The following is a 21750-nucleotide window of genomic DNA, read 5'->3' on the forward strand; positions in this document are numbered from 1 at the left end:
ACTGTGTTTGGGAATTTTTTTTGAAATTGTAACACACAGGATTGCAAGACATAAGAAATATGAAAATTGTGAAGGAAAAGCCTTAAGTCATCGGAACACAGGAACAGAATTAGGCCATTTAGTCTCTCAAGCCTTTTCCACCATTCAATGTGATCATGGCTTAGCTGTGACCTAACTCCATATCCCTTAACACCCCTAGTTACAGAAATTTATCAATCCCAAGATTTAAATTTAACAATTGAACCTCGACTGTAAATATTGACACAAAGTAATTATTTAACATCTCCACCATTTCCTTATTTTCATTTTATTTATGTACTGGACTACTATTCCAGAAGCCTGGACTAATGGTTTGGAAACCAGAGTTCAAATCCCACCATGGCAGCTGGGAATTTAAATTCAATGAATTAAATAAATCTGGAAGAAAAAGATAGCATCAGTAATATGACCATGAAATTATCAGATTGCCATCAAAACCCATCTGGTTCACTAATCTCCTTTACGGAAGGAAATCTGTCGTCCTTACCTGGTCTGCCTACATATGACTCTAAAATGGCCTGGCAAGCCACTCAGTTGTATTCAAGAAGACAGCTCACCACCACCTTCACATGGCCATAAGGGATGGGAAACAAATGCTGGCCTTTCCAGCAACACACACCGATGAATGAATAAAAAAATTATAGTATCACTATGATCAGTTTTTAAGGGGCCAACATTGCTCTTACCACCCTCTTTTTTTCCTAATATAATCTTCTAACAAAGTTTAAGGACTTGGGGATTTTTGAAATTAAACTTTGCTTACCTAGTAGAGCCAATGGGCTGGATTTAGTGCTGGAGGCAGGGCTCCCAGCGCTGGGGAGTGAAATAGGAGGGGAACCCCGCCTCTGTCTTTTCGTGCCAATCAGGGGGCTGGCAGCTCAGCAGTATTGGCAGCACCACTGGGAGCAGTGGCCACTGTCAGTACCACAGTGGCCCCTTTCCCAGGCCCAGCGATGGAACCCCGGAACAGAGGTAGGTGAAGCGGGCCAGTCCAGAAGGTCCCGGGGAGGAGGGGTGGGGGAGTGGTCGTGCAGTTCAGAGGGAGGACAGGGTTCCGGGGGTAAAGTTGTTTTGAGTGGAGGTCCTCTATTGGCCACAAATTGTCCACGAAGAAGGGATTCCACCACCCCCCCACCCCTGACCCAAGCCCAAAGGTAGGGCATCTAGTTTTACAAGGCGTCCTCCCCCTCCAAATCCGCCACTAGTAAGATCCCAGTGGCGGTGGGAAAAGGCCCTTAATTGGCCATTAATAGGCCACTTAAGCACCTCAAATGGCCTCTGGCGGGAAGGCCGTTGCTGCCTATCCCGCCCCCGGGAAGATCGCTGGAAGAAGGGGAGGTGACGGGACCTGTGCCCCACTGCATCCCCCCAGCCCATGATCCCCCCAGCCCCCGATCCCGCCTCAGGGGGCCTCATAAAATCCCAGCCAATGTGTTTTAGTCTCAGCATAAAATACAGTTGATCCAGAAACAATAAATCATCCCCTGCTGGATCCATAGAAAGAGCAGCTCATAGTGAAAGCTAAATTGGAACCCTACTGTTTAATCAAATTTCTGTGGTTGATCAGAGATTGTGGTAGATTAGAGTTGTGTATACTAATGATTGATGCTTAAAAACAACTTTAATGTATGTAAATGAGGGCCTATAACACCACAATTTAGGGCAGGATTGAGTGGAGCCAACGGAGCTCATGGTACCGGGCTTGTTTCACTGGGCGACCTCCCGGCATGGCGGAGGCTACCCCACCACTGGCTTAGTGCCGGCGGTGGGAAAAGGCCCTTAAATGGCTGATAATAGGCTTCTTAAGGGCCTCAGTAGGCCTCTGGGTGGGAAGGCCATTTTCAGCCTCTTCCACCCTTGACTAAATTGCAGAGAGACGGGAAAGTGACAGGCCCTCCGCCGCCGCTTCCCATCGCAATTCTATGAGCCACCCTGCCTCCTCGCCCATATCCGGGAGGCCCATTAAATCCAGCTCAAACACAGCACAATAAAAATTAAACCACCTATACAACTGAAAGTGAGGAAGCTTTTGGCTTCTACTCAGCAGTACAGTGATTATAGAGCAATTACGTTCTCTCTAAACTATGGGTATACTCTGCTTCCATTAAGTCTCTCCCAACTGCTATCGGCTGTGGGTTCTGAGCAGGAAGAGGATGGCGCGATTGCGGGCATGAAACCCGGGAAAAGTTTTGGCACTTTGGAAGGTCTGATTTCAACGTGGCTACCTGATTATAACATTACTTCCAATTTCAAATCTCCAACGCGCAACAGCGACCTCAATTTCACTATTTAAAGGGCCAATTCAAAGATGGCATTGGGAGGAGTTAGGAGCTTTTGTAGAGACAGTAAGTTTTAAAGATGGACTCAGGACATTCAAGGACCCTTCCACATTTAATACTGCATCTCTTGATGTATTCCTGGATGTACTGAGAAGCTGGAAGGAGAAGATCAGACCTGGTAATGGGAGGATGAACCCTGCTGCTGACACCATGGTTAGAGGTAGCTGAGAAAGTAATCAGCAGGAGCATTGTAGCCCATTCCTGGATCCAATGTAGGAAGTGCTATAATGACCTAACTAGGGCAGGAAAGGTAAGATGAATTGCAGATTCACCTACATCTGGTAGTACACATCACCCCTCCCCCCTCACTCTGTCTTGTACGCCATCACTTCACTCCTCACACTCATCATTCACTTTCTATGCACTTCCTCAGATCCCCATTTATCCATCCACTCACCACTGCCACTCACAATGTGATGCATCTGCCTGATAGTTACCCTCACCCAATGCACTGCATCCATCAGATGAACACATGACCTTACAGTCACTCGTAGGTCTGTTCTTTCCCCCGTTGCTGGAGAGCATAGAACACAAGAGAGAGGGAAAGGACTAGAGGAGGCGCTTTGCAACTGACAACTGCAGAAGAAGAGGTAATGGAGATCAGTGGCATCTCTGTGTCTCTTTCCATTAGAGATTGACAGACTGGGGTTTTGCAGCTGCCTGATAACAGAATTAAATACCTCTGACCCACACCTTGTACAAGTATCAGTCATGTTGATTTCAGCAATGAGTGAAAAATGATAAGCATTATTTTGCTGAGGAGCAACATTGCTATATTGCGAGCACCAATTCACATCCATGTCTTCGCTCCTCCGGGGTTTTCATTTGTAGAGCAGCAATCTCAGATTTTCCTGATGACGATTTCTCAAAGGACCCGATTGCTTCCGAGGGTGCACCATCACAGGACATACTACCATTCACTAGCGCAACTACTCACACTTGATCCAGTTAGGCAATTGGTTGGGATTTCACTTGGTGACTCACAGCTCACAAGTGAGCACGAGCAGACACTGGTGGCAGGGACAGCTGTGGGCAGTCCGTGTCAAGGGAGGCACAATCCTCTACAAGCTCCGCTCAGCTGCACATAGTTGCTAAACCCTGGGGGCCATTGATGAAAAGGAGAAACATTGAGGGTAGCAGTAAATTTGCGATATAGTGGCAGTTCTGCCATGCACACTCTCCACAAAAGCAGAGAGGACAGAGGAGTCCAGCTCGAACATTTGTGGGTCAATGTCGCAGGCAATTGTAAGACTGTCTGCCAGGGAGAGAGTGGTTGCCTCCGTAGCACTTCAATCGCTGTTATCAAACCAGTTCATGCAGGCTATGGCCACGACTGTGCAGCCTCTGGATGCTAACATGTCTGCCACTTTACACAGGATGACAGATACCTTTTCCGTGGCTTCAGAAGGCATCACTGACTTGCACCAAGCAGCTCTCCAGCAGAGTGACAGCAGTGATGGCAGGGATCATCATCACTCATGACAGGGATGATGGTGAAAAAGGGCATTGAAGTGGGAACTCCACTCAAAGCAATGCTAGGTATCACCCATTGCCTGCCCCATTGGTCGCTACCTATCATGCTGCCTCCTTTCCCTAAGGCTGAGTCTGCCCCTGCACAGGTACAGGTGGAGCAGTCTTTGGCAAGGGTCCTCATGTGTTCCAACAAGTAGATGGTGTTGGCCAAGAGCATCTCAGCAGCTGACTTCTACCCCTGCCAAAGCCATAGGGCTTGCACCATGGAGCAGCAGTAGGAAAAGGAAGAGAAAGACATTATAATTCACCAAGGGTATGTACATGGGTGTTTGTTAAAATGTAATGGTCATTAAGTTTCCATTTTTTATTGTCTCACATAAAATGTATTGGTTTGCAAAACTTCCTCATGTTGTCCATTCTCGCATGCCAAGTGACAACTCACCTTTTCAGCTGCTTCGTTTCTAAAGTGAACATTCAAGCTACTAGGGCATCACTGGCTGTATGAGCAGTAATATGAGTGGCTGTTGTGGCTTTGGGTGCACCATCTTTATCTTCCTCCTTGTTCTCCGACTCTTCCTCTGCATTGGATTCATTATCAGGTAATAAGTGGAGTGTCTTTTTCCTATTCCAGCTCTAATCCTCACTGCTGCGCAATGTTGTGTACAACGCAGCACACCATGGTCATTCTAGTTGAGGGTTGGGCTATTTTAACCTACTCGCCCACCACTAACCCTTCTGTCCTTGGGGTTAAAATTTGCCCCATTATTTCTGATTTGCACATTTGTTAATCTGTGGCATTTTATACATTACGTACATGTAGCATAGTTGTCACTCAGGATATTATTATTTTCCAACTTCATCGGTTATGTACCCAAAATTTCTCGAAGAAGAATTTACACATAGATTTTTATAGTGAAAGGGCAGACAAAGCCTAAGGGCAGTATTTTCAATGCAGAGTACTTTCTCATATGTATTATTTAAGAAGATGCGATTTGAAACATTTTAGTAGCACATTTTGTGTGGAGCATTAACACCGGCATGGACCAATTGGATTAAATAGCTCATTTCTGTGTTGTAAACTCTATGTAATTTCCTCTCCTATGGCTATCTGTCTTTTTGGATCATTGCTCATACACAGAGCTGCTTCAAGTATGTATTTTTCAGAATAGCTTCATTAGGTTATAATTTGGATAAGTGCAGATGTGCCTCAGTTGGCAAAAATTGGTTTAATAGCAGCCTGACCTAAAGCATTGCCAGCCAAATGCCTGGCCTACATACAAGTCACCCTGCAACTTAAGTCCCAAGAGGATCTGTACTGGGTGGAAAACTAAAACGCAGTCTCCAGAGCAGGGAAATTCTACTATGATAACACCTCCTTCCAGGTAGGAGCACAAATGTCATGCTTTAGCCTTTCCCAAGTCCTGTTTATGTGTCAGCATTTACTGACAAAAATAAGAGCCTCGTGATGCTTCCAGCATCTACTCCCCGCAATGCTTCAGAAATGCCCTGCAATTTGCTTATGCATATTCAGAGTTTCATGTAGCTATAGGATTTAAGTGCTTGTGCACATGCAAAGTGGTTATGCACATGCATGAATGTATTAGAGAGCACCCAGCACCCATCAACAGACTGGTCAGGAAGAACAAAAATTATTGCTACTTTCCAGGGTTATGATGGAATCTTTAGTCCTTGAGCAACTACAGAAAATCATTGGGTTGCTACCAAATCTGCTCTGGCCCCTCACTGGAATAGAAGTCACTTTTTCTGGAGTTTAGCAGTAGAGGAATTCAAATGTACCAAGGGAAGATATGCTGCAGAGATTGGTATCAAAGGTCCAGGGACATGGTACATACATGCCAACCAACAAATATGAAATGGGGCAAATGTCTTGGAAAACAGTACCTTGAACCATCGACACATCAAGGGGCTGCATCTCCTGAGGCTGGTGAATGGGATTCTGTTTGAGGCATGCATTCCCTCGGTATTCCAGACAGCAGTTGTGGTTTCTATCCACAAGACAGGAATCTGTTTAAGGCTAATATCAGTGACTTTTATAGTGATTCTTCAGGTTGTCACGGCCTGTATATCAGATGTGTCATAAGGCACAAAGGAAAACAAACTTATGTTGCTTTCATTGATTTTTGCAAGGTTTTCAATCCTTTGCATCATGCTCATGGAAAAGCTGTGGAGAACATGGCCAAATCTTGGACTTTATCTGGATGTGTATTCCACCTCCAAGATCCTTGTAAGGTTAGTTGGGAAACTCACTGAAACTACCTCTCCTAATAAAAGAGCAAAGCAAGGTTGTTCACTTCCAACCATCATATTTGATGTTGTCAGACTGCTTACCCAACATCCAGTACTGGAGAAGCAGAAATTTCCTCCAATTAAATACTGGGAAGAGTGAAGCTGTTGTTTTTGGTCCCCGCTCCAAACTCTATTCCCTAGCTACCGACTCCAATCCTCTCCCTGGCAACTGTCTTAGTTTAAACCAGACTATTCACAACCTTGGTGTCATATTTGACTTCGAGATGAGCTTCACACCATATATTCGCGCCATCACTAAGACCACTTATTTCCACCTCTGTAGCATTGCCCGATTTCGCCCCTGCCTCAGCTGAACTGCTGCTGAAACCCTCATTCATGCCTTTGTTACCTCTAGACTTGACTGTTACAATGCACTCCTGGTTGGTCTCTCACATTCTACCCTCCGTAAACTTGAGGTCATCCAAAACTCTGCTGTCCGCATCCTAGCTCACACCAAGTCCCATTCACCTATCACCCCTATGCTCGCTGACCTACATTGGCTCTGGTCAAGCAACGTCTTGATGTTACAATTCTCATCCTTGTTTTCAAATCCTTCCATGACCTCATCCTGCCTTTCTCTGTAATCTCCTCCAGCCCTACAACCCTCCGAGATATTTGCGTTCATCTAATTCTGGCCTCTTGAGCATCCCTGATCTTAATGGCTCTGCTTTTTAAAATATACCTCTTTAATTAAACATTTGGCCATCTGATCTAGTTTCTCCCTATGTGATTCGGTATAATATTTTGTTTTATAATGTGCCTGTGAAGCACCTTGGCACATTTTATTACATCAAAGGCACTATGTAAATATAAGTTGTTGTTGTTGTTGATGTATTCATCAGTACGTTTTGGACAGCATTGTAAGCAGTTGTCTTGAAGTGTTTGTTCACAGGAGGCTATTTCTCCTTTTCACAGATGATACTGTATTGCTGGTGGACTCACCTGGAAATCTATACCATTCTGCTCACTATCACATTCAGCTTCAAAGACAAGAATTACAGCCAATTTCAGAATGCCAAACAGTCAAAAATTAAAATTTCCTTGGTCAGCATGCCCCCAGTTCCTCCAGAAAATACATTTCGCACCTTCAGTGCTAACTTTCCCCTTCAGTCATTTCTAAATCTGCCACTGCAAAAACTGCATTTTTGTGTCGTTTACGGTTTTACCTATAATACAAGTGGTATAATAACAGATACAAGTGTGGTTTAAGTTATAACAAGTTCATGTCCCACTACGCTCAGCTTTTGCAAGTATTCTGGGTTGGCATGAAGGTAAGAGATAGTGTCTTCAACTTTCTTTTTAAATAATATAACTGCTACATTTTGCTTAAAACAATTCTAAACTTTCTCCGCATCATTGGTCAACAGAAAAGAAATGTTCTAATTTGTACAGTCTTATTTTATGAGGGATTTTTTTATCTGTTGATTAAAACAACGTAGAAAAGGGAGATATGTTCTGTGCCAAATGTGGGAAGCAATGCTACCGATACAGAGCTAGCAAAGAACCTCTGGATCACTGCCCACAGTTCAGTGTGAGTAAGACACCCTGTTTATTTTGTGGTGAGTTTGAGGAAATGGGAACCCTTATGACTAATAGCTGACTCTCACAGGAAACAGGAAGAAATGCTGATTGAGATCAGACTCACACCACAATGTTGACTACCAGCTCAAAAATCCGATAACCCTGATGAGCAAGAGTGAAAAGCAGATCATGAACTTCAAATGCAAGCTTCCAAGATAGGAAAAATATCCCAGCTACACTACAGAATAAAGTATCCTATTACTTCTTTTTTTTTTAGAGATACAGCACTGAAACAGGCCTTTCGGCCCACCGAGTCTGTGCCGACCATCAGCCACCCAATTTTATACTAATCCTACACTAATTCCACATTCCTACCACATCCCCACCTGTTCCTATATTTTCCCTACCACATACCTATACTAGGGACAATTTCTAATGGCCAATTTACCTATCAACCTGCAAGTCTTTGGCACGTGGGAGGAAACCGGAGCACCCGGAGGAAACCCACGCAGACACAGGGAGAACTTGCAAACTCCACACAGGCAGTACCCGGAATTGAACCCGGGTCGCTGGAGCTGTGAGGCTGCGGTGCTAACCACTGCGCCACTGTGCCACCCTTCTCTAGCATGTATAAGGTGTTTTATGAAAATGCCTGAGATACAACCAATTCATGCTTGTCTCGCAATTTTGCAGTGCTGTTATCAATGACAACTCTCCTAAGTGAGGTGAAAGATGTAATCTCAAACACAGTTTATACTGTCTAACGGGGGCAGAGAAAATCAAGGTTCTGACATACTCTGTCTTTAGGTAGCCTAAATGCACTGGGTTAAATTTCCAACTTGGTACCTGCAATCTGCACCTGCACACTGAGCACAAGTCCCCCGTAGCATGTTAATGATGATGTTATGACACTCGGCGCCATAAAAATGGAAACGGGTGCGTACATGGCGGGTTGGGGTTGCATTTCACTTATTTGGAAATTTAACCCCACCCATCGACCCTCTCCTGTCCGTCTTGGGGGACTTAAAATCAAGGCCATAATTTCTTAATGGTTTTGTCAGGATTCTAACTTTGAGATTTCAATACTAAATGCAGAGGAGAGAATTGCAAGTTCACAAAACCCTGTATAAATAAAACCATGATCCCATATACTGTAATATATTTGTATCTTTTACACAGTAACACTCAGTTTCTGTATTACTCACATCCTTTATGCTGGTTTGTTAACTTCAGCTATTGCTGTATACTTAGGGCTGGCCCATCTGGTTTGCAATAACAGCAGCACAGTTTTCCTCAGCGGCAACAGTTGATAGAAAAGATCACGAGAGCTAAATTTCAAAATGTGTACATTAGAGCTGTTGGACACATGAACAGGTAATAACAAACTCCTTTATTCAATTCCACAGAGACCACACAGGCAGATGGAATACCAAACCAGTTCATGATGCTTTGCATTACTATCTTTATTCTGGCCTAATCTCTAGACTCCTTGAACATTTATAGTGTTTTTAACATAATGAAATGGCCCAAGATGTTTTACTCAGGGCAGAGTGACAACAGTAGTGAAAGAGTGAGAAGGAATGACTGAAAGCGCAGTCAGAATTTTAGGTTTTAAGGAGACTTAAAAAAAAACTGAAAGTGTTACGACCAGGTGAGAAAGGTGTCTGGGGTCCCTCTCAGCCTTCACCTTGTCTTACCGTAACAGGGTTTTATTTTTAAACACACTGTTATTACCCCCCCCCCACCCCACTTGGTGAGTCCTTGTTCACTGCTTTCCAGGTATAAGGCAAAGAAACCAGCACAAACAGGCTTTCTTAGGTTTAAAGAAGAAAAGTTGAAATTTATTAAACTTGAACTTAAACTCTAATTCGGTTGACACCTACGGATACATGACGTGCTCACACGAGCATGCATATGTGATACATACATGCAAATAGAGACAGAAAAGAGCAGAATAAAAATAAAGTGGAAAAATTCGAGGCAATATCTGAAGAGTTTTTGTTACAGTTCTTCAAGCACACAGTAGCGTCCTTGATTGTAGCTAGATCTTGCTTTTCGTTGGGGCCCAGTATTCTTCTTAAAACTTGTTTGCTGTAGGAGACTTTTCTCTCTTGGGGTTCATGTGTCTTCAGTGGATTCCAGAGGCTTGTGAGAAAGAGATGGGAGCAGACAGAAGAGATCTTCTCAGTCCCGGAGCAAACAGACACTCTGAGTTCAAACTGTTGGTACAATTCAGAAAACCGCAGGTTGCCAAGCAGGTTAGTCATGTGACTAACTGGTCTGACCACGTCTTGAATTGTATCACTTTAACAGTGTCTGGAATGCTCCTCTTACATACAATACCTGATGATCAAGGTCCATTGTGGGTTGAATGCGTCAGGGAATGGTCCTTTGTCCTTCCAATCACCGTCTGTTAATATGCAGATGTCTTTTCCAGCCACGGCTGATCTGTTTAACAAGTCCTTTCTTCACTCCAGTAACAGTTTAAAATCAATGTTCATGACAAAATTAATGTGCCTCATTCTTGGCAGGCGGGGGCCTAGCATGACAGGAGTAAAACAGCAATGTGAAGAGATTTAGGAGGAGGATCCAGAGACTAGAGCAGAGATGGCTAAAGACTGTGCCACCAATAGAGGGGGATGCACAGAGGGCCAGAACAGGGAGATCAACAAGAGGTAGGCTGGCACTTGAGCCTGGAGGAGGTAGACGAGGTAGGATAAAATAAGACTAGGACAAAGATTTTAAATTCAGTGTGTTGGGGAACATGGTGTAGAGCATGGACAACAAAATTGTAGATGAGCTGGAGTTGGCGCAGGGTAGAGCTCATGAAGCTGACAAGGAGGGCTTTTGAGAAATTGAGTCTTGAGGTTACAAAAAGTTATGATTTTAGCAGCAGTAGGGATGAATTAGAAGGGCAATGCTGTGGAGATGGACGCAAGCAGTCCTGGAGGTGATGAGGTTGTGGTGTCTGGAACTTGGCTTCATGGTCATTCTTCTGGTTCTGCCTGATGAGCAGCTGGAAAGGGGATGGATTCAGGCTAAGGTTATGGAGTTGTTGGAGCATTATTTTATGGAGAGAAATTGGGGCTCTTTTCATCAGAGTAGAGATGGCTAAGAGATCTGAAAGAGATGTTCAAAATGATAACAATAAATAAGGAAAAATTATTTCCACTGCTTGGTGTGTCAGCATCTAGAAGACAAGTTTATGATCATCACTAAAATAATGAAGAGACAGGTTAGGAAAACAGTTGTGGAAGCAGAATGCAGAGAAGGGAATAAATATTCTTAAAATAAAAAAAGTAAATGTCAACAGGAAAAGGGCAGGAGAACGGGAGCAAATGGATTGCTCTTTCAGTGAGCTGGCAAAGATACAATGGACCAAATATCCTCCTTCTGTGCTGCAAAATTCTATAATTCCACAATTCCTTGCAGGCCTATATTGGCTTCCTGTCCCCCAATACAGGGAACTTAAATTCCTTGATTGGGGCGGGGGGGGGGGGGGGGGGGGTGGTCCTCATGGTTTAAGGTGGAGTTGTGTCATAAAATTGTAGTTATAACATCAAACAATTGGTCAGAACAAGTTCACATCTATCCATAGGAGATGGAGCTAAATTGTACCCTTTGTATTCAGAGAACACCTGGTTGTTTCAGAGTCCGAACGTGTTTTCTGTATTATAGCTCATTGTATTTTGCAGGTATACTCACCCTGAAACTATGAAGACCCCACAACACACACCATCATGGCCACAGGCTACGATTTACCAAAGGATTTACATTTCAGTTCCTTCCTAAAAAAACATTCCTAGCAATTTTGTGGTCGTTGATTAGCTTGAAAGTGCATGAAAACTTCACATTAGGAACCGAGACTATTTGGGTTTATAAACAATAGCAGAAAAGGAATTTGGATATCTTTTTCAATTCCAAGGAATGCAGGTTGTAAAGAACAAGGATACCATACTTTGTTCTTGCCCTACCTCAGAGGCTCCTAAAATGTTTTTGTGGGTCCTTCAAAAATGTGCACTCCTGTTTCTAAGAGACAGTACTTTTGCATAATTAATGTTAATGCAGATATTGCTGGTAACCCAAAATACTTTAGCAGCTTTGCCATTTTAGCTGTTTTATTTCTTCTCCGTAACATTCCCTTACACTTTTGAGTTTTGTTAAGTCCAATCATATTAGAATTCACTGGCCAGGAAATTCCTCAGATCTGCTTCCACTTCATTGTCATTACTTTGCCAGAAAATCAGAGGATCTCCGCACATCTAGCTAAGTAACACTGGTGAAGTGGGAGCAGATCTGAGGAATTTCCTGATCATTATGACTATGTAAGCAACTTTACTTCAAAGAAAACTGCTGAAGCAGGGATGAGCAATCTTTTGTAGGTGGAACTAGGAACAGAGGTACATTTGAAACAAAAGTAGGCCATTTAGCCCTCGAGGCTGCTACGCCATTCAATTCGATTATGGCTGATCTCCACTGGAATTCTTTATACACACCTTTGCTCCATGTGTCCCAATAGATTTTTGTTAGGTTAGGCTACCAATCTCAATCTTGAAAGCTCCAACTGATCTCGCACTCACAGTATTTCGGGTTGTCGGGGAGAGGGTGTTCTTTTTCAAAGACGTGCACAGGTTTCTATGATTCTATGATTTCACTCTTGAATAGCTTATCTCTAATTTTGAATTATGTCCTCTTGTTCCAGATTTTCCCACTGGAGGAAATAGTTTCTCTGTTAAATCTCTATTAAAATTAAAATTAAATCTCTATTAAATTCTTTTAAACATTTTAAACACCTCAATCAGATCAGCCTCAATCTTTTACACTCCAAGGAATATAAGCCATGTTTATACGGCCTGTCCTTATAATTTAACCCTCTAAGCCCCTGGTATTATTCTGGTAATCTGTGTTGAAGCTTCTCCAAGTTCAATTTATTCTTCTTGAGGTACAGTGAACAAAACTGAGCATGATACTCCAGATGGTTCCAACCATAACTCTATACAACTGAAGCATATGAAATTTGGAAAATCTGACACAACCCCAAAAAACCTGACAACATCAATGACAACATACAATAGAAAAACAACCCTGAATAAAGGCCTTTGGCCAAGGCCACTGCTTCAAAGTAACTGAATAACTTAAATTTCTTCGGTCACATAGCATTTCAAGATTTTTATTATTGTTTTGGTACCACATTTCACAATTCAGTTTGTTTTTTCGGTGAAATGTCATTTTCATTTATCCTCATCCTGAAATATCTCCCAGCTCCCCACCATTACTCAGTTTCAGCCGAATCTCCCACATCAATTTGAATGGATAATAATTTAAAGCTGAAAGATAAATCTGGCCAGGCAGCAAATATAGAAAGATGCACATCCATAATGCATGGTTACCAACTGTCCACTTCTTGTGTAGACATTAGCTTTTCCAGACCCTGTCCATAGTGTCCATGCAGAGGCCTGGAAAACAGCACAGCTGTGGGCTAGAAAAATAGACTGCCCACTTGAAAAGCAGCTACTTGGCAAATACAACCATATTAAAAAAAAGCTAAAATCAAGCCTTCCTGTACATGGACAATGTCGCTATCTTCTGCTCGGATCCACTGTCGGTTCACAGACTGATAGGCATCTGTGACCAGTTCAACCTGGCCTTCGGAGTCAAAGTAAATCATAGCAAGAGCAAGGCCATATTCTTTGGGATCTAGGCTGACTGATCCTTTGTCCCCTTCACCGTCAGGTCAGACTACCTGAATGTGTGGGGATATGGTTTGGAGGGGCTTTGGGTGCGTCAAAAACTGGAAAGAGCATATAGCCACGGTGAAACAGAAATTGGGCATGTGAGAGCAATGCTCCCTCTCCATTGTGGGTAAGAACCTAGTCACCAGGTGCAAGGTGCTCTTGGTGTTGCTCTACGTGGTGCAGGTCTGGCCTATACCCAACTCCTGCGACGTGGTGGTCACCTGAGCTATCTTCCGCTTTACCTGGGGATCGAAAATGGACCATGTCCACAGGGACATGATGTATAAATCTCTAGATAAAGGAGGGAAAAAAAGTACCAAACGTCACCCCTATCCCGATGGCCACCTATGCGTACAGCTGCATCAAGCTGTGCATAGACCCGGAGTATGCAAACACCAAGTATCACTACGTGCTGAGTTTCTATCTGTCCCCGCTGTTGTGAAGGATGGGTTTGGCCATGTTGCCGCGGAGCGCTCCATTCAATTGGACTGTGCTGTACCACGTTTGTACAGAAAAACATCTTAGACCATAAGTCCATCAGGCAGTGGACAGCACTTGACCTTCTCGAGGCCCTGCGGGAAAAGGTGATGGATCCTGTTGGATGGTTCCCTGAGCAGACTGTCAACTCCTTTGGCAGAATGACTCATAGCCAGAGCTTTCAAATAAGCACCAAGACTTAGCTTGGCTGGTGGTGAGATCCTTCAGATCCTTCCTGCATGCCCGGAGACTCACTGCCAACACATGCTGTCTTCGAAACAACTGCAGTGGTGAAGAGACCATCATGCACCTCCTTCTGGAATGTGCCTTAGCAAAGCAGGTCTGGAAAAAGATGCAGTGGTTTTTGCTGAGGTTCATCCTGAACAGTTCCGTAATGCAGGACTCGGTACTCTACAGACTGTTCGCAGGGACGCACACAGAGATAAACATCGACGGCTGCTGGAGGGCCACCAATTTGATGAAAGACACTCTTTGGTCTGCCCAAAACTTGCTGGTCTTCCAGTGCAAAGAGCTGTCAACAACCCGAGTGTTGAAGACTGGCACATTCCAAGATCCAGGACCATGTGTTGAGGGATGCACTAAAGATTGGGGCAGCTACCACAAAGGCTCAATGGGAAAGGTCACCATCATGCCAACTTGCTTTGCTGAATGATAATTGTCTTTAATCCACTGACTAGAGATCTGAATTGATACTTTTTGAAGAAATTTAAGAGAGAACAGATGAAGGATGACTTTGCTGGCAGCTTGGAATGGTCACCTAATTTGCAACACTGTCTCTTATATTGCAAGGGCTTTGAGTTGGAGACTAAATGGGTGCTCATCCCAGCAAGAACCAAGACCCAGGAAGTTTAAGGGAACTACCTGTTCTTTCTAGTAAGAAAAGAAACACTGCTACCATGTTTGAATCACTAGGTGACTGTCATGTGACAAGCCCTGTCCCATCTGTGGTTTTAAGCTTGTGTTTTTTGCTACAGCAGCAAGGAGAAGCTTCTGGACTCTGACAGGTGCAGACCTAAGTGGAGGTACTTCTCTCTCTCTCTCTTCAATTCAGCTTAGAAGCTTCGAACTCTGCTTGTTGACTGACTACCTTTGCATACTCCAGCTACAATCAGAAACCCCGTTGGAGGAAATCATCCGTATCACCATCTCCAAGAGACCCACCGACCCAGTCATCTATGTCTTCAAACTAAAAGCCTCAGGACAACCTAATTCAGCTAGAAGCCAGTCAAATCACCAAACACCACAGCCTGTATACCCATTTTTACTATGGACTCTAACTCAACCAATCTACCTTTTCCGCACTCTGTAATATAAGTGTGTGTGTGTGACTGAAAGTTGGCGCATAGTTTATTATTTTCATTAGCTTGGATTAGGTACAATAAAGTTAACCTCTTTCTTTGTTTAACTGAAGAAAACCTGTCTGATTGGTTCTTCTTATGATCAAGCAAGTACATACAAACAAATGAAATAGGAGCAGGAAAAGGCCACCCGGCCCCTGAAGCCTGCTAGCACTGCCATTCAATAAGATCATGGCTGATCTGATTGTAACTTCAACTCCACATTCCTGCCTACCCCGATAACCTTTCACCCCCTTGCTTATCAAGAATCTATCAACCTCTGCCTTAAAAATATTTAAAGACTCTGCTTCCACCGTCTTTTGAGGAAGAGAGTTCCAAAGACTCACGATCCTCTGAGAGAAAAAAATTCTCCTCATCTCTATCTTAAATGGGCGACCCCTTATTTTTAAATAGTGACCCCTAATTCTAGATTCTCCCACAAGGGGAAACATACTTTCCACTTCCACTCTGTCAAGACCCCTCAAGATCTTATATGTTTCAATCAAGTCGCCACTTACTCTTCTAAAATCCAGCGGATACAAACCTAGCCTGTCCAACCTTTCCTCATAAGTTAACCCGTCCATTCCAGGTATTAGTCTAGTAAACCTTCTCTGAATTGCTTCCAATGCATTTACATCCTTCCTTAAATAAGGAGATCAATACTGTCACAGTACTCCAGATGTGGTCTCACCAATGCCCTGTATAACTGAAGCATAACCTCCATACCTTTGTATTCAATTCCCCTCGCAGTAAACAATAACATTCTATTAGCTTTCCTAATTACTTACTGAACCTGCATACCAACCATTTGCGATTCATGCACTAGGACACCCAGATCCCTCTGCATCTCAGAGCTCTGCAATCTCTCACCATTTAGATAATATGCTTCTTTTTTATTCTTCCTGCCAAAATGGACAATTTCACATTTTCCCACATTATATACTCCATTTGCCAGATCTTTGCCCATTCACTTAACCCATCTATATCCCTATGTAGCCTCCTTATGTCCTCTTCACAACTTACATTCCTATCTATCTTTGTGTCATCAGCAAATTTAGCAACCACACCTTTGGTCCCTTCATCAAGTCCTTTACATAAGTTGTAAAAAGTTGAGGCCCCAGCACTGATTCCTGCAGCACACCACTCGTTACATCTTGCCAACCAGAAAATAACCCATTTATGCCTACTCTCAGTTTCCTGTTAACTAGCCAATTTTCTAACCATGCCAATATGTTACCCCCTACACCATCAGCTTCTATTTTCTGCAATAACCTTTGATTGTGGCACCTTATCCAAAGTACAGTACATCCAACGGTTACCTTTTATCCACAGCACATGTTACTTCTTCAACGAGTTCCAATAAATTGGTTAAACATGATTTGCCTTTCGCAAAATCATGTTGACTCTGCCTGATTACCTTGAACTTTTCTAAGTGCCCTACTATAATATCTTTAATAATAGCTTCTAACATTTTCCCCATACAGATGTTAAGCTACCTGGCCTGTGGTTTCCTGCTTTCTGTCGTCCTTTTTGAACAGAAAAGAGTTACATTCGCTATTTTCCAATCAAATGGAACCTTCCCCGAATCTAGGGAATTTTGGAAAATTAAAACCAATGCATCAACTATCTCACTCGCCACTTCTGTTAACACCCTAGGATGAAGTCCATCAGGACCCAGGGACTTGTCAGCCTGCAGCTCCAACAATTTGCTCAGTACCACTTCACTGGTGACTGTAATTTTCTTGAGTTCCTCCCTCCCTTCCATTTACTGATTTACAGCTCTTTCTGGGATGTTACTTGTATCCTCTATAGTGAAGGCCGATGCAAAATACCTGTTCAATTCATCTGCCATCTCCTTATTTTCCCTTATTAATTCCCCAGACTCACTTTCTATAGACCAACACTCACTTTGTTAACTCTTTTCATTTTTAAATATCTATAGTAACTCTATGTTTTTATATTTCTAGCTTGCTTTCTCTCATACTCCAATTTTTACTTCCTTATCAATCTTTTAGTCATTCTTTGCTGTCCTTGATATTCTGTCCAATTGTCTGACCTGCCACCCATCTTTGCGCAATTATATGCTTTTTCTTTACGTTTGATGCTTAAGTAAGTAATCAAACACCTACTGAATTGGCCAATACATCCACTTTAAGAAAGAATTAAACTTGTTGTGGTCAAACAAGGAGAGGGAAAAGAGGAAAGCCCTTTGACCCCCTCCTCACTTGACCATAACACCATTGTCTAAGGCCCTCCCACCATAGTATACTGAGGTGCTGGAAACTCTGTCAACCCCCTCAGGTTGTTTGCGCCAGAAAATGTTGATATGAAATGTAAATGTATATTGTAAATATAACCTGTAATGCCAAGTGCACCTGATGTACTATATTGAAAGAGATTGTTCTGTATTGCACTTTATATAATGTCAAATTTGAATTGTTATTTAATGTGCTTTCACAAATTTTATGATTAATGTATATTTTTGTGAAAAAAAGTGAAAAATAACTGGGATTCACAACGTCCATCCAATGTATAAAAGCATCCAAAGGTGATTCACAGCTTCTTAAAGAAAAAAAGGACGTTGAGTCATAAAGTTAATCAAAGAGATAGATTTTAACCAGGGTCTCAAAAGAGGAATGGGAAGTAGAAAGGCAAGATGTAGGCTGTTGAGTGGATAACTGCCCTTCTTCTTTGGCCTCCTTATCTCAAGAGACAATGGATACGCGCCTGGAGGTGGTCAATGGTTTGTGAAGCAGCGCCTGGAGTGGCTATAAAGGCCAATTCTAGAGTGACAGGCTCTTCCACAGGTGCTGCAGAGAAATTTGTTTGTCGGGGCTGTTGCACAGTTGGCTCTCCCCTTGCGCCTCTGACTTTTTTCCTGCCAACTACTAAGTCTCTTCGACTCGCCAATAATAACTGCCAATAGTAGTATAAAAGGAGAAGGTGATAGGTGAGCAGAACTTGGTGCAGGATAGAGTACATCAGCAGAGCTTAGGATGAGCTATGATTTTTGAAGATTGAGGATGGAAGGCCAGCCAGGACAGCATTGGAGTAACTGAGACTGGAGATTTAAAAAAATAGAATGGATGAGGGTTTCAACAACAGATGGGCTGAGATAAGGGTCAAGTTACACAATGATTTAGAGGGGAAAGTAACGGTCTCTGCAATGACACAGGATGCTGATGCTGCAAATTGTGTGGTTCACAATGAAGTGGTCAGGAAGGATGGATGGAGTTGATTGCAAGATTGTGGAGTTTGTGGTGGAAGCTGAAGTCAATGGCATCGATCATCCCAATGTTTAGCTGGAGTAAATTGTAAATCATTCAACACTAGACGTCTGACGTCTTGAGACAGCACAGGGGCAGTGGAGGGATTGAGGGATGTGGTGAAAACGTAGAACTGTGTGGCCAGGCGTACATGTGGAGGCTGAACTCATGTCTGCAGAAAATGTCATCAAATTACAACATTAGGGGGGCATTTTATGCTTTCCCCTATGGCGACTTTGGAGGTGGGGAGAGTATATAATCAGGTGGGATGGTGGCAGGGGAGGGGGGCGTGGTGGGGACACCACCTACCTTTCCGCCTCCACCCAAATTAAGGCCTTTCTGCCCTGCTGCCAATTGAGGCCCTTAAATGGGCAATTAATGCCCAATTAAGGGCATCTTCCCAACCTCCACTGGTATTAGCCCAGCGGCGAGCCAGGCTGTCGCGCACGGAGAGCATGCCATACAAACTGGTGCGGGTCGTCTGCCGGCTCCGGGGTGGGGTCCCTTGTTAAGAGGCACTGAGTGCCTGAACAAAGGACCAGTTATCAGGGGACCCGCTCAGAGCCACCCCCTGCCCTTGCTGCTGACCACCCCACTACACCCCCCTCCCCCCTCCACCGTAATCCCCCACCTCGCGAAACTCCTCCTGCCCTGACTTACCTGGAGCCTGGGTCTCTCGGCGATCCACGGCTACCGATGGGTGCATTACCAGAAGCAGCCACCACTTCCAGGGTGGCACTGCTCACTCAAAGAGCTTCCAGCCTCTGATTGGCCGGCAGCTCTCAGAGGGTGAGACTTTCGTTGCCAGGGTCCTTAATCTCGGAGAAGGCCTGCCCACTGTCCATTTAAGTTCCAAACTGGCACTTGATTTGGCGGGCCTTCCCCAGGGGAGGCAACACAGGGCTCCTGCTTCAGCCAGTGGTCGAGATCCCCGTCGCCTGGATAAAATCCCAGCCATAGTGTGTGGTGGGAAGGTGGGAAGGGAAACAATTGCTAGAGATGTGCTGTGTAATCAGATATGTATGTCTCACTGAGCTGGACAACAGAGGAGAGATACTAGAAGAAGGATGGTCTAGTCCACCTTCTTAAAGAAATCAAGGAGGTTAAGGGTTTGTTTTTAATTCATTTATTCTTGAGTGTTGTTGGAGTTGCACCCATCCAGGTAAGTGGAGAGTATTCCATCACAATCCTGACTTGTGCCTTGTAGATGGTGGACAGGCTTTGGGGGGTTAGAAGGCGAGTTACTCGGCGCAGGATTCCTAACCTCCGACCTGCTCTTTTAGCCATGGTATTTATATGGCTACTCCAGTTCAGTTTCTGGTCAATGGTAACCTCCAGAATGTTGACTGTGGGGGATTCAGCGATTGTAATGCTATTGAATGTCAAGGGGAGATGGTTAGATTCTCTCTTGTTTGAGATAGTCATTGCCTAGCACTTGTGTGGCATGAATGTTACTTGCCACTTCAGCCCAAGCCTGGATACTGTCTCGGTCTTGCTGCATTTCTACACAGACTGCTTCATGGTGGAAAACTATCACAGTCACATTCACAGAAAATGTCACTCTGACCTTGTTTGGGCTGTTTCGCTGTTGTGGGAGGTGCAGTAACTGATACACACAGGAAGGTATTGGAGAAAGGAGCACAGATGAACAGATGTGTAGATGAACAGAGAGATCTTGGTGTCCAGGTACATAAATCCCTGAAGGTTGCTACCCAGGTTAATAGGGCTGTTAAGAAGGCATATGGTGTGTTAGCTTTTATTAGTAGGGGGATCGCGTTTCGGAGCCACGAGGTCATGCTGCAGCTGTACAAAACTCTGGTGAGACCGCACCTGGAGTATTGCGTGCAGTTCTGGTCACCGCATTATAGGAAGGATGTGGAAGCTTTGGAAAGGGTGCAGAGGAGATTTACTAGGATGTTGCCTGGTATGAAGGGAAGGTCTTACGAGGAAAGGCTGAGGGACTTGAGGTTGTTTTCGTTGGAGAGAAGGAGGAGGAGAGGTGACTTAATAGAGACATATAAGATAATCAGAGGGTTAGGTAGGGTGGATAGTGAGAGTCTTTTTCCTCGGATGGTGATGGCAAACACGAGGGGACATAGCTTTAAGTTGAGGGGTGATAGATATAGGACAGATGTCAGAGGTAGTTTCTTTACTCAGAGAGTAGTAGAGGCGTGGAACGCCCTGCCTGCAGCAGTAGTAGACTCGCCAACTTTAAGGGCATTTAAGTGGTCATTGGATAGACATATGGATGAAAATGGAATAGTGTAGGTCAGATGGTTTCACAGGTCGGCGCAACATCGAGGGCCAAAGGGCCTGTACTGCGCTGTAATGTTCTAAAAAAAAAGATCTGGGAAGTACCAAGAAGAAACACAAATTGGAGATGGGAAGACAGTTTACAAGGGCACAGGAGCAGATGGCTGTTCTTTTTTGAGAGGGGATATAGTGGCAATTTAAAAAAGGAGGAGTCAGTGCCTAGGAAGGGGTAACTATACCAATTATCGAGTAAAGGAGACAGAAAGGGATGTTTGGGGGCTAGCTGTTTACTGGGAATTGGGTCTCATCTCGAGCTTGGAGAGAGTTTAGGGAAAAATGTGGGTCAAAAAAGAGATGGGCCACTCAGCTCCTGACCTCATTACAGCCTTGGTTCAAACGTGGACAAAAGAGCTGAACTCAAGAAGTGAGGTGAGAGTGACAGCCCTTGACATCAAGACAGAATTTGACCGAGTATGGCATCAAGGAGCCAGAGCAAAACTGAGGTCAATGGGAATCAGGAGGAAAACTTTCCGCTGGTTGGAGTCATACCTAGCGCAAAGGAAGATGGTTGTGGTTGTTGGAGGTCAATTATCTGAACTCCAGGACATCACTGCAGGAGTTCCTCAGGGTAGTGTCCTAGGCACAACCATCTTCAGCTGCTTTATCAATGACCTTCCTTCAATCATAAGGTCGGAAGTGGGGATGTTCGCTGATGATTGCACAATGTTCAGCACCATTCGTGGATGCTCAGATATTGAAGCAGTCCATGTAGAAATGCAGCAAGACTTGGACAATATCCAGGCTTGGGCTGATAAGTGGCAAGTAACATTCGTGCCACACAAGTGCCAGGCAATGACCATCTCCAACAAGAGAGAATCTAACCATCTCCCCTTGACATTCAATGGCATTACCATCGCTGAATCCCCCACTATCAACATCCTAGGGGCTACCATTGACCAGAAACTGAACTGGAGTAGCCATA

The 21750-nt window shown here is 43.9% G+C and overlaps 1 protein-coding gene across 3 annotated transcripts in view; it reads right to left on the reverse strand.

Annotated features, from left to right (window-relative positions):
- Positions 1-21750, reverse strand: part of hmga1a (high mobility group AT-hook 1a) — a 138798-nt gene that overhangs the window by 46549 nt on the left and 70499 nt on the right. The window contains exon 6 of one of the 3 annotated variants that reach the window (XM_068057187.1): positions 8941-9007. The exons of the other annotated variants lie outside the window; for them this stretch is intronic. Within the exon in view, the coding sequence (XP_067913288.1) occupies positions 8999-9007 (9 nt within the window). The 3' untranslated portion in view covers positions 8941-8998. Of the gene's footprint in view, positions 1-8940; positions 9008-21750 lie in introns of those variants that run through there. 3 annotated transcript variants of the gene reach the window in all.

Source organism: Heterodontus francisci, chromosome 25 (genome assembly GCF_036365525.1).
Source record: "Heterodontus francisci isolate sHetFra1 chromosome 25, sHetFra1.hap1, whole genome shotgun sequence".
NCBI lineage: Eukaryota > Metazoa > Chordata > Chondrichthyes > Heterodontiformes > Heterodontidae > Heterodontus > Heterodontus francisci.